The sequence below is a fragment of the Mastigoproctus giganteus genome, chromosome 6 (genome assembly GCF_048544385.1).
Source record: "Mastigoproctus giganteus isolate SK-2022 chromosome 6, ASM4854438v1, whole genome shotgun sequence".
In the NCBI taxonomy this organism is placed as follows: Eukaryota; Metazoa; Arthropoda; class Arachnida; order Uropygi; family Thelyphonidae; genus Mastigoproctus; species Mastigoproctus giganteus.
This window is the reverse complement of record NC_143580.1, coordinates 22,627,553-22,654,678: the sequence shown is the minus strand read 5'-3', so window position 1 is coordinate 22,654,678 and position 27,126 is coordinate 22,627,553. Positions and strand designations below refer to the sequence as shown.

General features: G+C 40.8%; 1 protein-coding gene across 2 annotated transcripts in view; it reads right to left on the bottom strand.

Moving 5' to 3' along the window:
* LOC150084082 (regulator of G protein signaling 7-like) overlaps positions 1-27,126 on the bottom strand; it is a 175,461-nt gene that overhangs the window by 106,102 nt on the left and 42,233 nt on the right. Inside the window, exons 1-2 of one of the 2 annotated variants that reach the window (XM_090375027.1) lie at positions 20,638-20,966; positions 7,017-7,427 (exon numbers count right to left, since the gene is read on the bottom strand). In XM_090375027.1, coding sequence (XP_090231153.1) covers positions 7,017-7,094 — 78 coding nt within the window. In that variant the 5' untranslated portion in view covers positions 7,095-7,427; positions 20,638-20,966. Of the gene's footprint in view, positions 1-7,016; positions 7,428-20,637; positions 20,967-27,126 lie in introns of those variants that run through there. The other variant, XM_090375026.1, reaches the window with a different exon arrangement.

The following is a 27,126-nucleotide window of genomic DNA, read 5'->3' as shown; positions in this document are numbered from 1 at the left end:
AGCATACACAGCCCTTCACCACCTTTGCAAAGGACCTATTCCAGAGGAAAAAATCCTACCAGAACTTAAGAGATCTGGAATTGGAATGTATCTGTCATCGAAATCGACTGGCGACTGGGACCCACTTGAAGACCTCTGTCCCATGAATGACGCCAAATCGGACCAGATATCCAACTTGAACTCTTCACCAACAGTGACAACTTGCTGTCTATTGCCAGTGCCTGATGGCGATCTGTACCGGGCTCCCCTGCCAATTCTTATTCTTCTCCTGGTGGGACGCTGGCTTGCTTCACTGAACATCCTGGGGTCACCTTCTTTATCGTTGCCATACTTCGTTTTCCCCCAGCCTTCAGTCTACCCCCCTACTCTGCTAATACGCCAGCCTGTACCCCACACAAACTGCAAAAACTTAATTTCGTCCAAATTAAACTGCATAAACTTCATTTGGCTTTTCTAATTCCAGGGCTCACCCTTACCGAGTTTTTTTTTTTTTTTTTTAAGGCTCTAGCCACTGAAATCTCAAGAAATTAGGGCTGCCAGAGTAAAAACTTCAAACTACTGGGTACCTGGTCTGCCTCCACGGGGCCAAGTGTTGGCAACGTTGTGCCTTAGCAGGGGTCCAGCGGCTAAACGGCCAGATGAACAACTATACATAACACTACACTTACAAAATCCACACACTTTTAAATCTCTGGCCTTCCCAGCGAACTAGTACACCAACATTGAAAGCAACGCGGAGATGGGGAACCCCTGGTGTCACTCACTAACATCACTTCTGCGTTCCATTTTTCGTGGTGTAAATCCCTGCTTCTTGAGTCAGCCGGTATGCTTTTAAACACAGAGAAATCGGGTTAACCTTATATCTTAATTTCTCTTCTGTAAAGCAAAGAAGTGTTGAAAATACACTTGTGCAATCTGTTATTTTTTTGTTCCGATGTCATTCTTGATTCTCTTTTTTTGTAAAACTTGATTTGGGCTGATTTGGATATGTTGAGCTCCATAGCCTCGTGCATTTTAAAATAGGAAAGGCCCTGTGAACCGGACAGTTGTCATCCTGGAATACTTAAGTATCAAAATCACGAACGTGATCAGACCTAATTGCTGTAGATAGGCTACGAGCTTGCGGATCAGAGTAGAGACTCGCTGATTTACGAGGTGAGTAAATAGCCTACCTACTGTCTGAAGAGGGACACGCAAATGCTTCTCCTTCATCAATGTGATTTGATTTGTTTGAAAGTAGTGCAAAGGCAGGGCGACTCGTTGTGAAACAAAATTTCATCAAATTTTCTTCGATAAATAAAACAGTGATGTAAGAGTTTTCACAGTTTTTTTCAGTCAGAAATACCAAAAACATTATAGTTGTCATATGGTAATATGAAAAGAAATTTTCTCGATATGTTTCGTTCATTGAGCTTCAAGTGCAAAACACAATTACTAAGAGGCAGTCGTTGGTTGTTATCCCTTTATTGTAGTCGATTTCATTTGGTAGGATGACGATGAGGTCCGTTCTCCGTATATTTTTATTTATTAGCGTTCCTAGTGGCCAGGTGCTAGTATCCAGTACTTCTGATTCTTTGCATTTATCACAAATGACGGAGGCATAAGAGGAATGTCTTATTTTGAAAGGTTTTCAACCACCTTGATCTATATTTCTTCCTCAAAGAATTTACATGAGTTGCCAACCGTGGTGGATGGCCAAGTCTTGATTTGAAGATTCTCGACTTTGAGTGTCATATTATTTTATATGGTTTGCAGTACGTTGTCTTGTTTTGGTTCGGTTTGACTGTTCCTTGAGTGGATGGGAGGAGCCCTCTGAGCATGTCTTATATTTAGCCAAACTACTCATAGCTTTGTCAGGGTCATCGATATCCTTCAAAATAGGGATTTATGTCACGATTGTTGGAAGGATGTCTGCTAGGTGACAATTTATGCATAAGTATGTCTGTTTTCAGCGTTACGGATAGTTACTTGGGTCTTGTAGGGGAGTGCAGGTTAGTTATCATTTGACGGACAATGGTTGAGGGACTCGAGTCGATTGTCGTCATCGGTAATTTCTACTAGCTGATCGGTAGTTTCTGGTGTACCGCTTCCGCTATGTTCCAGGATGGTGGGCTTTTCTTCCTGTGCAGATTTAGTTGCGCTCATTATCACGTACTTCCTTGTGAAGAACAGTAAAAATGGAGTCTACGTTACTTGTTCATCCTTTTTAAATCAATTTTAAGGTAGGATCCACTGAAACTACAGAGGAACGTGACACAAACAATACACACAATACAGTTATTTTGCATAATTTACACTCAGCTCTTGCAAGAGTTTGATTAAACTCGGTTATGTTTGGTTATTTGTTGGGGAATGTTCACAATTGAGAATTTAACAGGTTCAACTGATGGTAATTTGATCGAGCAAGGTTTGTCCCCTCTACTAAAATTTCAGTTAATTTGCGGGAAGAGTAGATAATTGCTCGAGAATACCAGTTGAATTTAATTTTCCTTAGCAATTGATTTTAATTTTCCTTAGCAATTGATTTTAATAGATAGAGGGAATGCTATCAGGGATACAATATCGTGAATATCGTTGTTTCAATTTCTTAGCCAGTTATATCAAAAAATTATCTCTTAATTTGCTATTAAATTGTACTCGGTACTCGGTGGAGTACAGAGGATGTCTTGCCTGATGACACGAAGAAAATAATGCAGTAGAAACATGGAAGAGTGAGGGTGATATAAAGGTTAGACGATTAAGTAAGCCTTCATAAGTAAACACAGTTGTTAGGATCGCTGTGCTCTCCACACCAAAGGGGAGGGGAGGAAGACCCGAGTTCGAATCCCGTCGATGACAGGAAGAATTTTTATGGGTCTTTTTCACAACGTGGCTGAGTTAGTCGGTCTCAGCTGAGGGTAGCATTGTTTTTTGTCCAGCAAACAGAAAATCGACTTCAGAACACCCGCAATTTACAGAAAATATACACGAGCAACATGGCCTTAGTCGCCGATGCTCCTAAAACCCAACAACAACAGCGACAACTTCCGTCCTCCTCACACCGGGCGGAAAAGGCCTGAGTTCGAATCCTGTCAGCGGAGCGAGGAATTTTTATGGATTTTTTTTCACAGTTAGTCGGTCTCGAGGAAGGATAACATGGTTTTTTGTCCAGTAAACAGAAGATCGTCTGGGCAGCACAGTGTTATCGTCACCGTCCTCCCCACACCGGGTGGAAAAGTCCCGGGTTCGAATCCCGTCGATGACGCGAGGAACTTTAATGGGCTTTTTTCACTCTGTGGCTGAGTTAGTCCGTCTCAGGCGTAATAGCAAGGATTTTTCCCCAGAAACTGGAGTTTTTCGTTCAGCAAACAGACAAATCGACCATAGAACACACGCAATTAACAGACATAAGACACAGCACGGCAGATGAATTAATTATTCGGGTGGCGTAAATATAATAGTTTGGTTTAGTTAGTAAACAGAACATAGGCCACCGAACACACGCAATTTACAGACAGTATATATGGAACAATATTGCCTTAGTCGCTGATGCTCCTAAATCCATACAACAATGATCCAATTAGTTAAAAAAAAATTAACAGTATGGATTTGCGAGCCAAAAGAAGTAGCCTTGGAACCCTTTCTTGCCAAATCTGAAAAGTTCTTGACTACGCAGATATTAAATTCTTTGAGATCTCAAAGGAGCGTGAACCTACCCTCGGGGCGATTTTGCACCTTAATAGCCGGAATGAATGTCTTAAGAAACACCTGCAATCCATTGGTCTAAATTATTCAAAATCAGCTCAACTACCTATAACAAAAAGGGAAAGGGTAAATGTGGTTGATACATACGTATATATATGCACACACACACACACACACACACACACACACACACACACACACACACACACACACACACACACACACACAGTGATCACTGAATTATGACCACCTACCTAATACCGTGTTGGGCCACCGTTTGAACGGATACTGCTATTCTCCTAGGCATTGACTCCACTAGATGTTTGAAGACGTCCGTAAAGACGGCTTCAAACATCTTGTTGCTTGCATGGCTTTCAACAGTGTCCGAATAGATGACGCTTGTATGTCCATACGTCTCGCTTACCCCTTCCAAAACATCCCACAGGTGTTTGTTCAAATGGATTGAGGTCAGGCGAACTTCAACGGCAATCAAGATGGGTGATAGCTTCACTTTGTTCCTCTAACCACTCGTGCACAGTGCAGGCCAGATGACACGGGGCATTATCATCTTGGAAGATTCCGTTTCTGTCCGGGAAAAAATTGGTCTCCTAAGAGCTGCTGGTAGACCTCACCAGCGAAACGTTAGTCCATACTCACCAGGGGTCCCTAGTTCTTGCCAGCAAATGATGCCCATATGTAGCAACCACCTGCCTAGATAGTGGGCACCATGCACGATGGGTCCATGGACTCGTTTTGCTTGTACTACACACGAAGGTGTCCATTGGCGTGTTTGGACTCATCCGACCAGCACACTCGTTTCCAGTCCTCCAGTGTCCCACCAGCGCTTTGTTGACACCAAAGCATACACCGTCGATGATGATCAGCGGTGAGGAGAGGGGGTCTCTTGGGTCAGTGGAACCCTATATGTCTGAGTGCAGCGCATCGACATTTGGGATATTGTTTTTGCATTCCCCATATTATATTGCAGTGCCAACTGTCCTGCGATAACCTGCCGTTGAGCCCGTACAACGTGCTGTACCCTTCGAAAATCTACCTTGCGTAAGGTAGATTTTCGAAGGGTAAATCACGAAAATCTACCTTGCCTAATTTCTTACACTTCTGTTGGCGGAAGGTAGTTTGAATTGTTCGACATCATTCTTTGTACACTTTAATCACAGTGGCTGTGAGCAATTGACAAGACGTGCCGTTTCCCATATGGAAGCATCCAACGAGCTCCCGCAATCATGCCCTTTTGAAAATCCATGATATCATTACTACGTCCCATATCTGCTACTTTATCACTTTGACGTGCGCAGCCAGATGCAAATTACTATTGCTTTAGCGTACGAAGCTGGTTGGCTTTTTATACTGCGAGCTATGCGGCATAGTTCACTACTGCTGGGGTGGGCATAATTCAGTGATCACTGAGTGTATATATATATATACACATATATCAAATGATCCAAATTCGAATCCGTTGGCCTGGTGTTGGATGAAGTATTTACCTTTCAATATTATTTTACACACAGAAAGGCAGTGGCGTATTTTTGGTTTCCTGGTAAAAAAGCAGAAACTTGTCCGATGTCATAATCCAACGCTATTGTTTAGAACGTCCTGAGGTGCGTTATGCTCATTTTGCTATGCTTCAATCATTTGGTCTTCGATCCCCGACACATAATAAAAGTCCCACCTTGGGATTGATGTTAGTTCCTTTTTCTGCTTCTACGATGCCATGGAATCAACAACACATATATTCATCTTCATATTGTTGCTCTCCCAGGCATGGAGGTAAAAATAGTGTGAATAACCTTCCTCTGGCAAGCAACCTCCGTTATGTGTATTGAAAGGATGTTTCCATCCAACTCCTTTGAGATATTTAATAACTTTGAAATTATCACTGAAATGCATTGTAACAAGAAGTCGTTGTTGGGAGGGGGTGGATCCAAGCCTTAGCGGGTAGCACAAAAGAATCTTGGCAACGATTTCTACGCGTATCAAGTAAAAAACATGCTCATCGTTTATTAACAACTCATCCAGTTTGTTAAACCTTTGATGTTAATGCTCTCAGTGATTGAATCGAACAAGGACTTGTACTTTTCTTTATTCTTCTATGGACTCTGAGGACAACTGTGAGATACAGTTTTGATGATTACATCGGCAGCAGAAACTAGTTATTCCAAAGAAAGCATTACTTTGCTAACTACAAATTCCGTTTCTTTATTCTTGTTCTTTATATGCAAATCATACGTTTACCTTTGACGAAGCGTTTTTAGTAATTTACGCGTGCAAGTTTATTTCAATAACATTTATTGAGGTTCCTTAATGGATATTTTCCATTTCCTTTAAATTTTCTTAGTAAAACACGGTTATTATGTTTTCTTACACTGTTTTTAGATTTAATATAGTTTCGTGGGAACATATACATATTTTAATGTTAAGCTACTTTATGACCATTCTGTTTTTCAATGACCTGTATTATGTGTTTCATTCTGCCGATGCTCACTCTTTAGCCTCTATAGATGATATTTAACCAACTGTCCTAGAATACTTTAGAACTGTTGGGAAATGAGATATTGATGAAACACGCAATTATACTTTTAATATGCTTCTTAACTAAGAGCATAACGTCCCCTTCTCTTTTGTCTGCCCTGCCTATATACATTATACTCCCTTATTCAAATTCATCATCGCTTATAGTGAAACCATATATCTCCTGTATCCCTACAATGTCTGCATTTGATGGCTTAATCAATACTTCAAATTCAAAAAAGCAGCAGCTCGGAAACTGTTATTTCTTTTTTTTTTAATACAAATCACATAAGCTATCCATATCCCAGAAGCCCAATACTTTTGGCAGTATAATGTACATGGCTCTAGTTCTACCTCTCACTAATTTCAGTCTCCTCCTCCCAGGCTGCTATGTTATTGCATTGCAGAACATATAATACGATGCGATAAAATCAATGTTTCAGCTCGAGGGAGATTCAGTTCTGTAAAGATCGATACGACAAGTATTTATCAAGATATTATTTGAAATTTTTCTTCAATTTAAAAATAATTTTAAGTCTTCGCTCCATTCATGAAAAAATGGAACGAAGAACATGTTTTACTCACTATTAGAATTCGCATTCCTGAGCGTTTTACTAGTACAATTTACGTTGCAATGACTCTCATGGAATTCAACTAAAATTCTTGTATTGTGTGATACTTCAGTGATAATAACTAGCCTCCTATGCTCCTAATCGGAGGAGAAAATACATTAAAATTTTTAAAAAATAATCACTAAAAAAGACAAAAGATCAATTATCGTTTATCGACTAACTGCTACTTACCTTCCTAAACACAATTTCCTTAGGGTTTTCATCGTGGTCAGCTTTATCCATGGTGTCCTGCTGCAACCCTGGGGTCATACTTGATCTTTCAATTAGAGAACCATTAGGAGAGGATGAATTTGTCCTCGAGAAACGCTATCTGCTTGCCAATACCATCACACAGTTTGCTTCGGCCATTAGCAAATTACTTTTTAGGATTCATCGTAGAGTTTTCAGAGAAATGTTACAAACATTCTACTTTCGAAGTTCAATGGCTAATGTATGAGAATCTACCAGAGGCCACTGCCAACCACGGGAAAAACTGTGTAGACTTCATTTTCTCTGCGTATAGAACCTTTCTGCATGATCAGTACTTGTTTTCCAAGGTCAAAGGTTGATTTTAGATATAGCTGAAGTTATACTCCGACAAAGCTGAAAGAAATAATAAAATAAAATAGTCAAAATCCCTTTTATGCTCACATTAGTTCAGTATGAATGAATAAATTATAGTGATCAGAGTGAAATTCGCTCTTTATGGTTTTGGTGAACCAAGCTTTATGGGAATAAAATTGTTATTTTCATTACTTATATACACTAGCTGATAATTTATCTCCCAATTTATGCTTTTCACTTTCAGAATTTTTTTAAGAGGGCTTGGGTGCGATTCCTTGAATGTGATTTTCTTCTGGAAACAGGTTTCTCATAGAACCAGAGAATACTCTCAATAAACAGACACCAGGTGTCCTTAGTTGCCTTTTTGATTATTCCGAAACGACCCAAGTAACCCTATTACCAGCTGCTCAAATAACACAAAAAAATAAATTGAGGCAATTTTCAGAAACAAAAGTTTGTAAAATCTAGACGAAAGCGAATCTTCACACTGCAGATTTCTACCTCTTCAGAATGAAAATCTAGGTGTGATGTCTCTTGATTCTAAACATGGTGCAGCTTTAAGCACTTGTTAGATAGACAATGAAAAGGAAAGGAAAGGATAACTACAAAGTAAGGATGCTATGAATATTAGAATTGGACGATAAAATTGTTTCCCGGACATACCTATCTTGTAGTGCAAGCGACGAAGTATCCAGTGAAATCAGTCACTTTAAAGTGGTTGCCATAGCAACTGTAACATCTTTGTTCCTTGTCCTCTCGAACGATTACACCAGGGATAACTGAGTTAAAAGATAAAAAAAAAATTAGAAAACCCTTTTTTGTAAGATGGAAATGAAGCACTAGAAATCGTGAGAAGGCCAAGAACTGAGAGAGACTCTTTCTTCAATTTTCTTTATTTGATCTTTCTCCGCTTTCTTTCTCTCGTAAAAGAAAAGCAAGAGAAATAGACTCGTCTCACTTCTTACGTACAAGATTAAAGATGGAAGAAGAGAATTTAGAAGAAAATGTGTGTGTTTGTGTCAGATGCTGGGGGAACGAATTCATTGAAATGAAAGACACAGAATTGTGCAGCATGTACATCAAAAGTTTGTTTATATAAAATAGCCTTTGATAGGAAAATCTCTTGCGAAGATTTTTCCTTACGAGCTTGGCTGAAGGTCATTGAAGCAGCTTTGTATGTATGTGTTATGCGCCAAAGCAACTAAGGCTATCAGGCGTGAGTATGATTTTGCCTCTAGTTGCGTGTGTTATGCGATCGGGTTGAACGAAAGGTCAGTTCCGGGAGGGGGGGGGTTTCGTTCAAACCATGCAAACCTTGCCTGAGACCGACTAACTCAGCCACGTTGTGAAAACAAAAGCCCATGAAAATTTCTCACGCCATTGACAGAATTTGAACTCAGGCTTTTTCCACCAGGTCTGGAAGAATGACGATCATAACCATTTGTGCTACCTGCGAGGGCAAGCATATTTGTAAAACAATTTCCGGTATGCAGTTCTTTCACAGCCATTTGAATGGCTTCAATGTTCGTGTAGAGTCAAGACAACATAAAGACACAAAAGTCATGAAGCCTCTGGAATTTTTTCTTTTCGTCTTGATAGGATTCAAACCCAAGCCATTTCTGCACTGTGCGGAATAACAGCGATCATGTCCGCGATGCTATCCGTGAATATCTGGACCGAATAGATTTCAGCTAAGAAACTTTTCATCATTCAAGACATTGTTTTAATCTTATTAATCCAATGTTGCAGCTCTCGTAGGTAGTACGGTGGATAGGATCGCCGTCCATGGGAAAAACCCTGAGTTCGAGTTTCATCGATGACGGGAGGAACTTTTATGGACCTTTTCAACAACGTGACTGAGTTAGTCGGTCTCAGACGAGGGTAGCACGGTTTTTTCTCCCGGAAACTAGGGTTTTTTGCCCAGTAAACAGCAAATCGACTTCAGAACACACGCAATTTACAGAGAGTACAGTATACACGGAGCAATATGACCTTAGTCGCTTATGCTCCTAAACCCTACTATAACAACAACAACCATAACCAGCAATGTTGGATTTGCATTTTATTTATGGACTATCTTATTTTCTTCCTTTATGTATACCCTTCCATTTTTAGAAACCAATCGAAAGTAAGCCCTTGGAAACTGCTGCCGTGACGAAGTATTGCTCTACCTTCACGCGGAACCCTTCTCTCTTTATGGAACATCAATAAAAAATATTTATTTTTCATTTATTTTACAGCGTAAAAGTCGGAAATAATGGATTTTTCCATTACGTTAAAAAAGGTTGTGGTCAAGACAATAGTATAATAACTGATTAGTGGAGATTAGTGTCCCTTCTTAATCTGAGTGGCAGAGATTGGTGTATCTTCTTAACTTGGATGGTAGAGATTGGTGTCCTTTCTTTGAAACCGGTTGGATGAGAACAAATCTCCATTCGCTAGTGGAATAAGAAATTGAAAGAGGCAACGCAAAGCAGGAGTTGATTTTGGTGCACAAAATTCACCATAAGACTTTTATTGAAGGATTATTTATGCTTTGTTAGTTAAGCTCATTCATCTCAAAAGAAGTCTCTCTCAGAAATGCTGTATGCTGAATTCTTTCAGACAAGGAGGAATTTCTGGAAGGTGTTGACCCTTTTAATGAAGGAACGCTTGTCACACACTAATCACAACTCTTACGCTTGGTAAGAGTGTGTGATTTACTAATTGTGCTCAATGTACAAAATTGGCACAAATTTGCATTGCATTTCAGAAAAGACATGCCTTGTCCGATGAAAATCTACAGAATAATGAATTTAATATTTCTTCGACATTCTGTAAGGTTGTGATTTCTGAAAAATAGCTAAAAATAAATGCAGTAGCTAACAAATCCACCTTGAGAACTGACGCCGTATCTCTATTAAGTCTCAAATTTTCATCTTATTTTATTAGCAAAAGGCTTGCCCATCTCCACAACAACACACATATTTGCTGTCGAGTTGGCTAACCTAGCGAATAGTGCTAAGTCCAATAAAAAATTAGCTGATGATTTCAGGAAAAACATTGCTTCTCCCTTCCTTAAATGCCTTAAAAAGTGCATTTACAATGATCGCACACGCCATATTTGCCCTTAGGCCCGAGCAAACCCATTTTCCAATGTCCAATAACTCCTGAATCGCCAATTAAATGTAAAAGTTGAAAGTTAATGAATCAAACTTATTATTTAATGCACTATATTTCTAGACCTAAAATTTACATTTTACCCATTCCAAATCATACCGCTTCTTGCCTTACTTGAAATGCACCTTTTTGACATGTTACATTTTATATGATGTCATGATATCAGTTTTAAAATTATTTTGAGCATGAACTGTTGATAACCATAACAATTTTTAGAGACCAAAAAGAAAATTAGTAGACGCGCGGCAATTTAGCTTATCAGTCAAGTACCCTGTGGTTTAATACTATTGGAGTGCAAGGCGATATTTCAACGCAGTAGCACAAGCCTTACGAATTCACTCTCAGTCTTCAGTGGAAGCAGAATAATCCCCCTGGTCAAAATTCGAATACAGTAAAGCGTACGGCTTTTATTTGACTATGTGGAGCTTACAGCAAGACTTGCGAGCCAGCCGCGGTGCTGGCCTTCGACCCCTAATGTAAGAGATCACCTGACATTACGGCCAATATAAATAAAATCGGTAAAATCGGTTAAAATAGAAATCCCAAAAGGCGAATTTGTTATTCTTACAGACAGTTGATCAAATTGCAGTGTTCCTAGTATGTGCGATATGATATGATATCTTCACCTGATTGGGACGTGACATGATGATACTCCACTACATCCCACTTTATTAGGAAAAGTATCAATTCCACGAATAATATCAAATTGATAATGATAACCCTCGACACAAAGCTGAACTTCAAAAAACTCATAATAACGAGATCATCATGAAATACCTTGCAGATTACTCTAGCAATGTGTAATACACCGATGAGCCAAAACATTATGATCAGTGAGCTGTTATGCAAATCGAAGCAACTGCAGGTGAACTACGGCGCGTGCGCGGGTCGGGACACGGTATAAAAACACCCGATACCGAGCTCCGTTAATCAGTGTTACTCTTGTTCTTCAGATGGGAAAGGTAGCGGACTTAAGCGAGTTTGACAAAGGCTAAATTGTAATGACTAGACGATTGGGTCAGAGCATATCCGAAACGGTACGGCTGGTGGGATGCTCATGGTCAGCTGTGGTTAGTACCTACCAAAAGTGGGCCGAGGAGGAGGAACCTCTGAACCGCCGGCGATGCGTTGGACGACCACGGCTCATCGATGCTCGAGGTGAGCGAAGGCTCTCCCGGATGGTACGTGGCAACAGAAGGGCGATTGTGGCGCAATTAGCCGGTAATTGGAATTTTGGTGACTGGAGTAATGTGTCACAAAACACAATATATCAAACCCTGCTGAAAATGGGGCTGTGTAGCTGCAGGCCGTTCTGTGTGCCCATGCTAACCACGGTTGACCGGCGACAGCGCTTACAATGGGCACGCGAGCATCGAAGGTGGACCTTGGGTGACGAAGAAGGTCGTCTGGTCCGATGAATCACGTTTCCTGTTGCACCATGTGGATGGCCGGGTACGTGTGCGTTGTTTACCTGGGGAAGTGATAGCACCTGGATGCACCGTGAGACGAAACAAGCCGGTGGCGGCGGTGTCATGTTTTGAGTGATGTTCTGCTGGGATACCCTGGGTCCAGTCATCCATGTGCCAAGGACCTGCCAGAGTAAATGCAAATTACTAGGTACCTGGTCTGCCTCCACGGGGCGAAAGTGGGGCGACGTCGGGCCTCAGCAGGGGCCTGGCGGCTAAATGGCCAGAAGAACAACGGTACATGACACCACACATTTCAAGATCCATACACTTTTAAATCTCTGGCCTTTACAGTGAACTGTATCACCACACAAAGTAAACTACGCGGAGATGGGGGGAACCCCTGGTGCCGTTTGACCCTAGATACACTTTACACTTTACCTAAACGTCACGGGAGGTTTACACCCGACGGAAAAATTTTCAGCGCGCAAGACGGACATGGCCGGAAGCAGAAGTAGAGTATCTCAAGCAGCAGTACTGAACAGCAATAAATTAATACACAGCCCTGATTAAACAAAGGAAGAAGCGCTCCTGGGAGCACCTAGTCTCTACAGTTGGAAATTCTGCTCCATGGGGAGTGGTCTACAGAGTGATCACAAACAAACTCCCCAGGGAGACGTCATCCTAGCCACCAAGACGCCACAAGGCACGTATACAAAGACATGGTCCGAATCTATAAATAACATCCTTGACGCCATATTCCTTCAACACACGCCACCAAACACCCCAGAGCAAATACTACTATGTGAGGAAAACAGCACATGCACCATGGCCCAAGTGGAAGACCACTTCACCAAGGAAGAACTGGACGTTGCTGCAGCAAAAATAAAAAACAAGAAATCTCCAGGAGAAGATATGCTGGAGCCCCAGATTGTAAAGAAGGCTGTTGAAACCATCCCAAGTGAGATCTTAAACCTATTCAATCATTGCCTTGAAGCAGGCCATTTCCCTGCAAAATTAAGGCTTATGTACCGGCCCAACGCACTGCTATCCATACTAAACTCCTAGAACATCTTCTAAGCAATAGAATAGGAATTCATTACTACAAGGCTGGCCTTCACTCTTAAAACCAATACGGCTTTAGGAGGAGATGTTCCACGGCGGACGCCTTAGAGAATATCGTAAAAGCAGCTACCACTACCAGTCATAAATACTTCCTTGTCATTTCAGTCGATTTTGCCGGGACGTTTGACTCCCTCTGGTGGCTAAGCGTCCTCGGCAGACTCCGGAAGTCCAAACTACCAGTTAATTTGTACAATTGTATAAAAACTTATCTCGCAAACAGAACAGTAACCGCCAGTGCTCCGTACTGCTCAGTCACACGACCAGTCTAGAGAGGATCCCCCCCCAAGGCTCAGTACTTGGCCCACTTATCTGGAACGTGGTGCTCGACAGCTTTCTAAACCTCGACCTTGGTGATGTGAGGTCACAGGCTATGCGGATGACCTGATGCTGGCGGCAGCCTCAAGAACTCAACTAGAAATCTCTGCAAACCGTGCTATAAATATTCTACAAGACTGGGCCACCCAGAACCACTTAAAGATATCCCCAACAAAAACCTGCTCCATCCTACTTAAAGGGTCTCTCAATGTCAGAATTCCTCCCCAGATAAAGATTCAGGAAACAATTAAGCTTTCCACCGAGCTTAAATCTCTTGGTATTCTGCTGGATAAAAATCTGTCATTCACACCCCATCTTACTTACCTCCGAAGCAAAATCAAAAAGTACTCCGCACTAATAGCTAGAGTCACTCCCCGCGACTGGAGGCTTAAGAAGAGGACCCTAGCCCTCTTCTATAAGGCAGTCTTCTTATCAGCAATAACATACGTATCAAGAGTCTGGTTCCACAAGGCGGTAACAGCAGTAAACAAAAGGAAGCTAGAGACCATTCAATGTTCATTCCTACTGACAATCTCAAGAGCCTACTGTACTGTAAGCACCCATGCCCTCCAGGTCCTCTTGGGCGCTCTCCCCCTGGGCCTGGAGATCGTCCGCTGTGGGTTGCTTAATCAACTATCCAAAGGCAGAGTAATTACCTGCCTGGACTGCACAACTGATCCGGCGAACGATCGTAAACTTGAGAAAAAACGCCTTCTCACCCACCTACAGCAGGCCTGGCAAACCCGCTGGACGACTTCGACAAAAGGGGAAGTCACACGAAGATTCATACCGGATAATTAACTAGTGTTTCCCAAAAGCCCAAATGATTTTTACCAGGACTGCTAACATCTTACCTGCTCACGGGACATGGAGCAATAAGAGCAAAACTCTCCAGTTTCGGATTGAGTGACACCCCCCCCTCTTTCACTGCGGACAGCCAGAGACGTGGGAGCACCTCATGCACCACTGCCAACTATACGAAGACCTCCGCTGCCTCTTAATAACCAGAATACTTTTCTCGCCAATAAACCCAGAACAATATCCCTTGGAGAGCGAGGACAATTATAAAGCCTTAACGCAGTTTGCGCTGGATCTTTTTACTAGAAGGACATACCCACAACCTTAGCAGGAATTTTCCTACAAACCAACCACTCGTCATCCAGAATAAAGATCCTTAGATGTCTCAATCAAACAAAAACCTACAGCTACAATATGAAGAACAACAAATCGTTAACTTAACCTGGATCTGACCACTGGCTTAAACTGGAGCCATTATGGGGACTTTACCACTCACACGGACGGGACAACATGTCCCAGGAATGGCATCGGAAGACCCGACAAAGGCATTCTGCAGTTTGCTGCCGAATTTGGCGATCTGAACCGGGTACCCTCATTCGGTTCACTTTCCATCTTCCCTTGGCAGGGGGGGATGGTTATCCCTTCTGCCACCCCCTATCGTTGCGTATTAAAAAAGCGGGGAGAATTTCTCTTTTTCTCTCTCTCTTCTTTTTTTTTTTTTTTCAATACGCCACGGGAATCTCTCTTTTTTTATTTTTTTAATACGCCGCGGGAACCCCTCTCCCCCCCACCCTTTTTTTTCCTCTCTGAAGTGGGCCCCCAGAGGAATCTGGCCCACCTTTTGGCAACATCAGGTGGGTCAGAGTCTCGAATTGAGACATCACGAGAACTATTGGGACTGGCCCACCTTCCTGTGGTGTGGACGAGTACTCAGAATCAACAGTCCAGGTGACTTATGCTTCTGGGTAGCCAAGTGGCCAGAACAGAACACACACAAACCTCCGTCACACACATATCTGGCCCATTTGTAGTGATACTGTTCTTCACAGAGGTACGAGGCGGAGATGAACTAACGTTCAAGAAGCCGCCCTTTACAAAAACACGTTACCTTCCCTATTGACCCCATATTTCTGTCTCTCAACCCCCCAGTCTTCAGTCTCCCTTGCCTCTCTAGCTATCTCACGACTAGCGTTTAACCCTTGTCAAAACTATACAAGTCCCACACTAAAAAAAAAAAAAATTAACTCTACCCCGTATAACATATCTCTTTCGGCCTATCCCAATTTCTAGCATCATCCCCCCCCCTTTTTATAGGTCCTAGCCACTGTAATCTCAGGAAATTAGGTGGCAGGACCTGCCAGAGTAAATAGTAAATCTATAAAATATAGGTGTATCTGGTCTGCCTCCACGAGGTATAGTGTGGGCAACGGTGGGTCCCATTTGGGACCCAACGACTAAAAGACCAGATGAACAACGGTACAAAACATTAAACACCACAATATCCATACACTTTTAAACCTCTGGCCTCTACAGTGTTCTGTATCACACTTTGTAGTGCCCATGCCTCGCGGAGATGGGGGGAACCCCTGATGCCGTTAGACCCTAAATACACTATACCTAAACATCATTGCTGACCAGGTACACCCTTTCACGGCAACGGTCTTCCCCTCTGGCGGTGCCATCTTTCAGCGGGATAATGCGCCATGCCACACCGCTCGGATTATTCGAGACTGGTTCGCGGAACATGAGGAAGACTTCCAGATATTGCCCTGGCCTCCAAATTCCCCAGACGTCATCCCATCGAGCATCTGCATCTGTGGTTTGTGTTGAAACACAACTCCGATCTGCGGCATCTCAACCACGGACCTTACAGGAGTTAAAGGATCTGCTGGTTACGTGTTGATACCAGATATCATAAGACACATTTAGAAATCTTGTAGCGTCCATGCCTCGCCGGGTACGAGCCGTTTTAGCTGCACGTGGAGGACCAACCATCATATTATGTAGGTGGTCGTAATGTTTTTGCTCATCGGTTTATGTTGTGGAGATTTCATTTGTCTCATCCAAGCAATTTCAAGAAACTATGGGACCTGGAATTCAAATAATGAAGCAAATGAAAGGGAGATCTCACCAGCTGTACACCTATAAGGCCCTGCTTCAGTTTTGTAAGTGCAAAAATATGCCAAATGTCTAACGTTAGTGCTGAAAGTCAAAGCTTTTTCTACCTCTTTACTCGGCCAGTAAACGTTTGAAACACGGTGGGATTAGAGCTTGCCACGAAAATATTTGAGCAGCCTCCTTTCCCTGTGCTCAAAACTCCCTGGGTTACAAAAATTTCAATAATCATTTCAATAGGTTTCAATAGACATTTCTAAAATGTGACGCTAGACGCGCTCAACTCCTTTAACATCGACCCGGATCTGTGGTCGATTGATAAGTATTATCATAATGCTAATGTGAACTCTCTAAATTGCAGAGATCGCTGTGTCACTGGGCTGCTTAATCAAGCTTTTTTTTTTTTTTGTATATATATGTTTTGTTATTTTCATATCTATTTATTATAAGATTCTTCTGACCATCTGTGTGTTTTTTGTATCAAAGCAACTGTGAGGTGCTTGTTTTGTGTCTATAAATTGCTTATATTCTATGATCAGTTTACCTGCTTCTCTGGATGAAAAACCGAAGTTTACTAGGAGAAACTATGAAACCAACTAACTCAGCCACGATGCGAAAAAAGTCCATAAAAATTCTTTCCATCTTGACTGAATTCGAACCCGCGCCTTTAGGAGTAGAAGTACAACGATCTTAATTATTTTGCTGTCCACTAGATTGAATCGCATTGGCTTCCAGCTTGTGGTGATGATATTTCAATGGAAAATGGATTTTATTATTATTTTTAACATATTGCTGAAAATTCTAGTGTTTCAGTGGTAGCTGCAAAGTAGCGATAAGTCTTCAAATACGCAGATACAAAGACAGACAAGCACATATACGAACAAACAGAAAGACAGATCAACACTGTTTCTCGTGTTGTTACCATGGTAACAGCGAACTCCACAGAAATACAGTAAGGATAGAAACAGTGAAAAATGCGACCAAAGATCCACTTCGATAAATTGAATTTGGTAGAAGCCATAAGGGGCAATTACGGTACTGTACCACGTAATAGGCTTTAAAACGATCACATGACCTAACTGAAAAGCCTTTATCTTCCAGACTCCCTGCAACGATTAATCTCGTTGACCTGCTCAGATTTTATTGGACTCCCCTTTTATACATACCCTATTGTGCACAGTGTGCAGCGTTTTTTTTTTTTCGATAAACCGATCGCATCATGCTCACGTGCTGAACTTAAATCCCAAGTGCGTCGACACCAGCGTTCTCATGACGTACGTAGTTGCCTTGACGCTATGCCCAAAGCATGTTGTGTTACGAAAGCCAAAAACAGTGATGTCAACGAAAAGAGAAATGAGGTATAAAATCTCGTTAGGGGGTTATTTATCGAAGCGGATTGCTTGCGTTAAGTCCTCTGCCTAAATCCTTCCTTACTTCAATGGGGTAGGGTTGCTAACCTCTGAAAATGATTTATACGGACACTATAGGAAAAAATTTATGGACCAACCTTTTTTCAAACACTTTTTACGTAATCTCAAGATGTGCCAAGAGGATATAGTGATATGTCAGTAAAGTTTAAAGTTTAAAAGTACGAAACAAACAAAAAACACGCGATACTCCCAGTCGTATGCAGGACTACAAGCAGTGCGCACCACTTAATATGGCCGTGTATTTCTACTATGCCCTATCAGAATATTAGAAAAAGTTCCTAATTTTAATTCCGTTGGGCCTCCGCGGTTGGTAGGGTTTGTATTACTAGTCATCCTTTTGGAAGGTCCAAGTTCGAATTACGTCGGTGAACACAAGGAACTTAGTAGAGGCTTTTAAGGATGGATGCAGTAGTTGGACTCTGGTGTGTGGGTGTGGATCTATGGAAAATCCCAAGTTTTTCATTCCGCAAATAGACAGTGGACTTAGAAACACAATTTATAGACACAAGGGGCTTCCGTCTCATGTACTTGAGTTCACTGAACCATAATCATAAAAAATAATAAATAACTACATAAATAAAAACCAACCATAATGTAAACAATAGATAAATAGCCTTGCCGGACAAGAGGTATTAACCCATGATGTAAACAGTAGGTACTACTTTTCGTTACCTTTCTTTAATGTCAGCAAAAGATACCCGTAAGTTCAAGTTGCAAGCTTTCAGACCTTCACTTTCTAAAATGAACTTTTAGAAACATCGTTTGCATAACTGTTCATTGTAATTTCATTATGGAAACACGGAACAGTGAGATTCATTGTGGATATATTTAATGTTAGCATATGTTAAACATTTCTCTCAATATCAAAACTTGACCTCGTGGGTAACACAGTTGCTATAATCACCTTCATTCCTACGCCGGGTGGAAAAGACCTAAGTTAGAATCCCGTTAATGAAGCGAGGAATTTTTATGGACATTTTTCACAACGTGATTGAGTTAGTCGGTCTCAGCCGAGGATAATATGGTTTTTTCCCCTCCTGGAAACTCGGGTTTTTAGTCCAGCAAACCGACAACAGAACATGCACGCAATTTACATATTATATACGGCGCCGTTGTTGTTGTAGCGGGATTTTAGGTGAATCAGCGACTAAGGCCATATTGTTCCGTGTATAATATGTAAATTGTGTGTGTTCTGGGGTCGATTTTCTGTTTGCTGGACCAAAAACCCGAGTATCCGGGAGAAAAAAACCATGCTTCCCTCTCCTGAGACCGACTAACTCAGCCACGTTGTGAAAAAACCATTAAAATTCCTTACGTCATCGACAGGACTCGAACCCAAGTCTTTTCCACTCGGCGTGGGGAGGACGGCGATTAAGTCCTCTGCATCCAATATAATACTACCCATGAGGGCTATATACTGCGCATTCTAGTTGCTGATACGCCTACAAGAAAAACATCTAAACTTAACAGTTTTCTCTTGAATACCAACAATAGATACATTAAACATTTATGGGTAATGTTGTCTTCCATGAAGGTATAGTAGGATTGCCACTTGTTACTATTTTGGGCAAGTCCAAATTCGAGCCCAGTTGAACACTAGAAGCATTCCTAAAGGCTTCTTCAGTCGTGGCTGCTAGCCGATCTAAGTCTGCACGGGTGTTATCGTCACTATTCTCCCCACACCCGGTGCAAAAGGCTCGGGTTTGAATCCCGTCCATGACACGAGGACCTTTAATGGGCTTTTTTCACTCCGTGGCTGAGTGAGTCAGTCTCAGGTATCGATAGCAAAATTTTTCCTCCAGAAACTGGGGGTTTTTCGTCCAGCAAAACAGGCAAATCGACCAGAGAACACATGCAATTTACAGACATAATACAATAAACGGGTATATGTAATCATTGACGGGAGACCCTAATATAATAATAAAAATAGCCGATCTAAGGATCGACTATTTTTATTATTATATTAGGCTATTTGTTCAACTGCATGTCCAAAGCTACTGCTTTTGACATGCAGTTGAACAAACATAATACAAACAAAGGAAATCACAGATAATAACCATTTTAACACAATAGCTACGATCACTGGTCTTCCATACTGAAAAAAAAAAAAAAAAAACAAAAAAAAAAAACGAACGAATCATACAGAAACAATACAGTGACGCTTCATAAGTTTAGGTGTTTTGGCGCGCGCGCACACATACACACAAAATAACATCAAAATGGTAACATAATATATAAAGCAGCATAATATGATCTTAGTAGTTGATAGCGCAGACAGTCTCTCAGAAACAACCATAAACACTGCTATTTCCGCCCGAAAAGAACAGGGTTATGATTATTCTTTCCACACGATGAGAGAAAAGTCCTGGATTAGAATTAGAATTCCGTCTGAAAGTTTTGTGGGCTCTTCCCACACCGTAGCGGAATTAACCAGGCTTTGGCACTTAGTTTTTTTCTCCCAGATGAAAAACCCAAGAAACTCGGGTTTTTCATCTGGTAAAACAGACAACCCGACTATACATACTCCTGACTTACAGTCATATTACTTGTATACTGACACCTCATGGCCCTATTTGCCCCAGCTTAAAAACAAACAAACAAACAAAAAAAAAAAAAAAACCACCTATAATGTAGAAAATAAATACCTTAACCTATTTCGCGCAGTCAGAGACATTTATCACTCTTTAATGTGAGCATTAGGTTCAGTCCCCCATAAGGTCAACAATAGGTATCTTAATCATTCCCTCTCCACGACTACCTTAACTGTCTTTACACGGTGTCAATATCGGATGTTTTTATACCTTTTCTTCGCGTAATGTGAACAATTGATACCTTTACCCTTTGTTCGCGACACAAATGTCACAGGCATGCACGCTAACCATCTGTAGAGCAACAACTTACCTGCCGAAATGCATACTGGCAGGGAGTGTTGGCACTTGGCATTCAAAACAACACTAAACAATCGTAGCCACTTCTGTTGTGTGGATATTAAGGTTTCGTATTTCACTTGAGAAACTGTGTCGATCTACTCGCAATCCGATAGCTGTTTTGTCTTAATTTCGTGATGAAAGCTGCCGCTATTGAAATCCTAGCTGCGCTCCTGTTTATCAGCCCGCTTTTCCCCGTGTCATTACTCGAGCAGCGGAGGCAGCTACAGTACCGGCAAGCTTCCGCGATGACCTTCTAATGACAAAGGATTGTGGGTACGGTGGCGACACTACAAGGAGAGGAAGAGATGGATGGGGCCAACGGAAAGGACAGAAACACGGTTACCGCAAAGAAGAACTCAAGTGGTGTTCCAGTTACGGAGTGTAACTAACACATTTCGCTGTGCGGCCTAATAATTCCATTAGTCGCAAGGTACCCGTTAAATTATACCGTTAATAGCATTTAGCGCATTTCCTGAACCAAGACACGTGCAATGACGTCACGTTGACTCGGGTGACGTCATCACAATTCAGAAACGTTCAGCTCAACGTGTGATGACTACGCAAGTTTAATAGCTGGCTTGATTGGCTTGTTTTTTAACAGTTTACCATCCATACGTTTAACTTCTCCGAACAATATCCATATCAGGTTATTTCGAAAGTGCGTAGCTCCATTAAACCAATCTAGATGCAGCATACCCAACTCTCGATTATACTGAGTACAAAGGTTTGATGGGTATTTCGGATAATCGAGACTTCGGATAATCGGGATACTCAGTAACTGTCCTCAACTACCCGCAATTATCCACAGTCAATAAAAACTATACCAAATAAATACATTTCCCTTTGTAGATCCTTATTTAAAGCAATTGCACTTTTCTGTATAAGTGGGCCTGCTAATTTGGAATTCTTTTTTAAACCTCATTCTAAAAGCATTCCACAGCATCTAGTATCTTCTGTATTTTATTTTTTTATTATTTTTTTTTTTACTGAGCTACAAAACACATCCTTACTTTCCAAAGTCAGTTTTATGTAAGTTCACGTCTCGTTTCAGAATATTTCTTAGCAATATTTTCCATATTGGTAGTCAAAGTAATGGTACACTCCGTTTTCAGACTGTGCCACGCGCTTTTGCCCGATAAATAGATAGATGGAATATTTCAACGCACTTTCCAAATCTTCGCTGCATGCACGCCTTGAAAACAGAAGTTATGGTAAGTTTAAGGGATTACGGAGAATATTCATAGCTGATCGGGTTACTTTGCAACTTACAGAGATTGTGAACTGCAGCAAGTCAAGAAAAAAAAAAAAAAAAAAATATATATATATATAAGATGTCGCCATAAAACTTCTATATATATTTATACTTTTTTTCTTGAAAATTTCCATAAAAATGAAATACCAGCAGCACGTTTTGGTAACTGTTGTCAGTACCCTCTAAAGAAAAACATATTATAAATCTCGTGAATTACACATACAGTCCAAAAAAAAAAAAAAAAAAAATACGAACCTTTATTGAGTATCGGATTAGGCCGCCTTTCTTTCGAATAACAGTAAGTGTGCGGCACTGCATGGATTTCTTAAAGTATTTCAGTAGGTTTTGGTCTAATTGTAACCATTCTTCCATCAAAATATCGCACAACTGCGACAAAATTGAAGGAAGAGGACTTCGTTGCAGAACAGCTCTTTCTAGCATATCCCACACTATCTCATTAGGGCTGAAGTTAGATGAATGTGGGGAACAGTAAAGATGGTGGAATCCGTGTCTTGTTCTCCGAACCATCCTTGCACGGTGCGCTGTTACATTGCCGTCCATAAAATAGCCATCACCTTCGGGATAAAAGTGTAAAACTGCAGGGTTTAGTAGATCTGGTACAAAATTCTGATAGACCTCCCACCGGTAGCAACGGACCCAGCCCATGCCAACAAAACATTCCCCATGCCATGATACCACCTCCAGATGGTTGCGTTGTCTTAACAAGGCAAGCAGGGTCCATCGCTCGGTGAGGTTCTCACCACACTCTCTGCCTACCATCAGCTCAAAACAAAGTGTATTGTGATTCGTCCGACCACACGACTTTCATCCATTGTTCCACTGCCCAATCACGACATTCACGGCACCACTGCAATCGGATTTTTCTGTTTTTCTCTGAAAAAGTGGCTTCTGGAATAGGCAAGCGACTGCCAATACCCAATTTCTTCAATTCCCTGCACATGGTAAGGGTTTAAATAGGACAGTTCTGGGCTTGAATCCAGATGTGATTGGCGGCACCTACTAAATTTTTCGGACTGAAGTAAAATCGATTGGTAACGAAAATACCACACGGAAATGACGTCACTCTCTAGATGATGCTAATGACGCAACTCAGTCATTAAGGTTGATCCAGTAGAGTAAGTAGCGGGCGTGTGCATAAAACGTTACATCGTTCATACTAAATACTGTATTTCGGACTGAAGTAAAACCGATTAGTAACAAAAATGCGAGACGCAAATGACGCTAACTCAGCAACTAAAGTTGATTCGGTTGAGTAAGTAGCGGGCGGGCGCATGAATCATTACACCATTCATAACTTCGGTTCTAGTTGTTAGATTTTAAAATTTTAAACGGTTTTGATTTTCTTTCGTCGTCTACTATCGATTTGTGAAAAGTGTTTAAAATACAATCTTAAGTGCACATTTTCTAAGGATGTTCTTTCAAGCTTACAATGTACCCACCCTGGTTTTTTTTTTCTTGAAGTACGCTACTTGATAATTGAATCCTCCCGGAATGTAAAGCAATGTGATTATTTATTTTTCGTTTCAACACCTACGATCGTGCTAACCATACCGGACTTGGCTCCAAACATACCCTTAATGAAGTCTGATAATCACCCTTCATGTTCCTTATTAATATTCATAGTCATCGTTTGAACTCGTGTCACCTAAACGGTACATTTATTAATAAACTATAGACTACGTATACATCTCACGCTGTATTCTTTTGACACATCTTTTGAAATGTGCCATCAAGTTGACACCAAATTAATTTCAAGCGAATGCTTTTAATTAAAAATTAAAACAGCCAGTAGCGTGACGCTACTGTAGCGCAATCACCGAAGGATATCTTCATTGGGAGGGGTTTTCTTGCGACAGGTGCTTCACTATAACCTCGCGTTCCTGTTATGTCCTTCCCGATAAAGATTCCCAAAGCTATACAGATGTCTCTAGTGTAAGAACAAATAAAGCCTTACAGACACTTCTGTTGTCTCCACCTTTAATTAAGCTAAGCAAAGATGCTGTGAGATGTTATCGGGAAACAAGGACAGTGCTTTATCACACCTAAAAATCTCTTTCTAATACTAAATTAATATTCACTTAAGTTTGTTTTCGGCGTAGAAAATAACGATAAAATTTTGTGCATTCTTACTAAGGCGCATGCTCCTCTTTGTAGTTAAACAACCTTTGGTTGGTGCACTTGAAAGTGATCGTTTGCCTGATAAAACATTACTGCGCATGCGCAGCAAAAAGTACGCTACGTGAAATAAAGTAATAAAAACACAAATACCGAAATCTAATCTTAGTTAAATCTTAGTCGATATTTTATTATTCAGAAGTCATTGAAAATTTCTGAAGTAGTTATAATATTCAATAATTAAGAAGTAACATCACTTAATATCTTCATAAATTTTTGTATGTTCATAAATTTCGAAACAAGCTTTATATTGTGCAAAAATAGAATATATATATATATTATCGTGGTCAACTGAAAGCGTATTTAAAAAAATAACAAAAGAGGATGAATTATTTATAATTCATCCTCTTGATAACTCTTCATATAGTGAAGAGTTGCTTCTGTCACGTATGGTAGAAAATTTCATGCACCTCAGAGAGACATGCTAAATCATGATAATCGTGAGTTTTTTCTGGCATTAGCAGCAAGATATGACTCGCTGTATCACGGGGATGCGCCTCAGGTGTGTATGGGGGGTTAATCTTTTTTTCAGAAGCCACAGTCACTTTGATTAGTTCCCCTGCTTGTTTTTCTAACTTTGAAGTAGTCAGGTTAACAGTGAGACAGCTTGTACCTTATCGACGTCATCGCAATCTGCGTTTCCTCGACTGCTGACTCCATTTATCATGGATGAGATCACCAATTGAACCTACAAGCAAGTTCGTACGTTTTCGATAAATATCACTTGGCCTACTATTTCACTTCTGGAATAGTTGCATCTTGAAATACCTCAATGGCTACAATCGCCGACGTACCACACCGTGTGGGAACGGCGTGGGTTCGAATCCAGTCTGAAGAAGAGGAATTTTGACATGTTTTTCACACTATGGCCAAGTTAGTCGGTCTCGGACGGAATTTTCACGATTCCTTCCCTGGAAAGTCGGGTTTTCCGTTCAGCAAAATTCAGCCAATTCACAGGAACAATACGTTGACGCCTCATGGCCCTAGATGGTTTATTGTCAAATGGTTACTTGTTGTGCTGGAGTGTAAAGAGAACTTTAAACGAACACAATTTTTTCAAGGTTTTCGAATGGAAAACCTAAAAAAATTGTGAAGAAATCTAGAAGAAATTTTTAAAACCTCTTGCCATCTGTTAAATATAATTTGGAAGTGCATAGTTTGTACAGAAAAACCAGAAAAAAGCTAAATGCAACATCAGTATTGTATGGTGATGTGGTAGGGTTTCTCCAAAGGCAGAGGTTTTGGAGAAACATTTTTTTTATTTCTTGGTTATATTCAATTTATCACAAATTGCATTCCACTCGATACGCCGATCGTGTTCAATAAGTTCAGCATGCTGAATTGGTTCGCTATTTTGAAAGGGTCACTCACGAGCTGGATTTAGGGAATAATTTCGACATTGTTTATTTAGATTTCAGCAAAGCTTTTGAATGGTTGGAATAGGTTGGAATCACTGGGAAAATCCTTAGATGGATAGCAGGATGGCTTCAGGGCAGGAGGCAGAAGGTTGTGATAAATGGCTATTCCTCAGATTGGGTTGATGTAAGAAGTGGGGTTCCCCAAGGATCAGTATTAGGACCACTGTTGTTTTTAATTTTCATAAACGACATCGATGAAGGGATAGAGGGCGTGATGTCTAAATTTGCAGATGATGTTAAAATTGGTAGAGTAGTTAATGATCACTGTCAAGCTGAGCTTCAGAATGGTCACAAAAATGGCAGCTATGCTTTAATCCAACAAAGTGTAAGGTATTACACTTGGGAAACAGTAATCCCAAAATAACTTATTCACTTGGTGGAGTTCAACTAAACCCAGTACTGGAGGAAAGGGACTTGGGTGTTACGATACGGTCAGATATGAAATTCTCAGCATTGTAAACAGGTTGCAAGGAAGGCCCATGGTGTCCTATCGATGATCTATCGAACTTTTGCAAGTAGAGATAGGGACGTGATAATCCCATTATATAAGGCTTTTGTTAGACCACACTTGGAATACTGTGTTCAACTATGGAGACCGCACCTAAAGAAAGACATCGAGCTTCTTGAAAGGGTGCAAAGACGGGTAACTCGCCTGGTGAGATCGGCAAAAGGGCATCCTTATAAAGAAAGACTTCGAATATGTGGGTTGCAGAGTTTGGAAACTAGACACCTTAGAGGAGATTTGATTGAGGTGTTTAAGGCTCTGGAGGCATCAGTAAAATGAATGAGGACGAAATTTTCAAGATTATAAATGGTGCTAGAACTAGAGGACATAAATTCAAGTTACGGGGTTTAGATTGGACTGCAGGAAATTTTATTTTAGCCAGCGAGTTATAAATTACTGGAATAAGTTGCCTACATGGGTGGTAGAGGCTGACAGTTTGGGGAAATTCAAAGGTCACCTGGATAGTACCTTCGGGTCAGGGAAGCGCATAGGATGATAGGTTTAATTTCATTTTCTTTTATTAATTATTATTATTTATTTATTATTATTTTTTATCATTGTTTTATTCGTTTTTTTTTTTTTTTTTTTTTTTGTTGGCTGGTGCAGCATAAGCCATAGGCTTTCTTGCACCATGCGGCCATTACTAATACTAATTGTTGCTGCTCTGAGTGATCTACCAGGCTGTTTTCATCTGGTATTCTTCAGCAACATTTTCTGAACAGTCAAATCACGCTACAGGTTTTTAGATGATCAAAAAGAAAAAAAAAAACTGTCGTTGTGCAGCGCACACGCTATATAATAAATTAAATTTCACTTTGATTAATAGTGCACTAAAAATGGGATAACGCATATTTGCATCTATACAAATTAGAAAATAAGGCTGCCATTTCCGAAAGCGATTGTCAGCACGAATACTTCCAACTTTATATTTCTGATTGCCATTGAGATAACAACAGCGTTACAGCTGGCTTTTTTCCAAATTTTATGTAGCACTGTTGACGTTTTCCCTTCCTCAGTAAGGTAATTTGTTTGGTCCTCAGGTCAGCAAACTTTGAAAGAACCTCCCCCATCCAGTATGTCTAACATTTC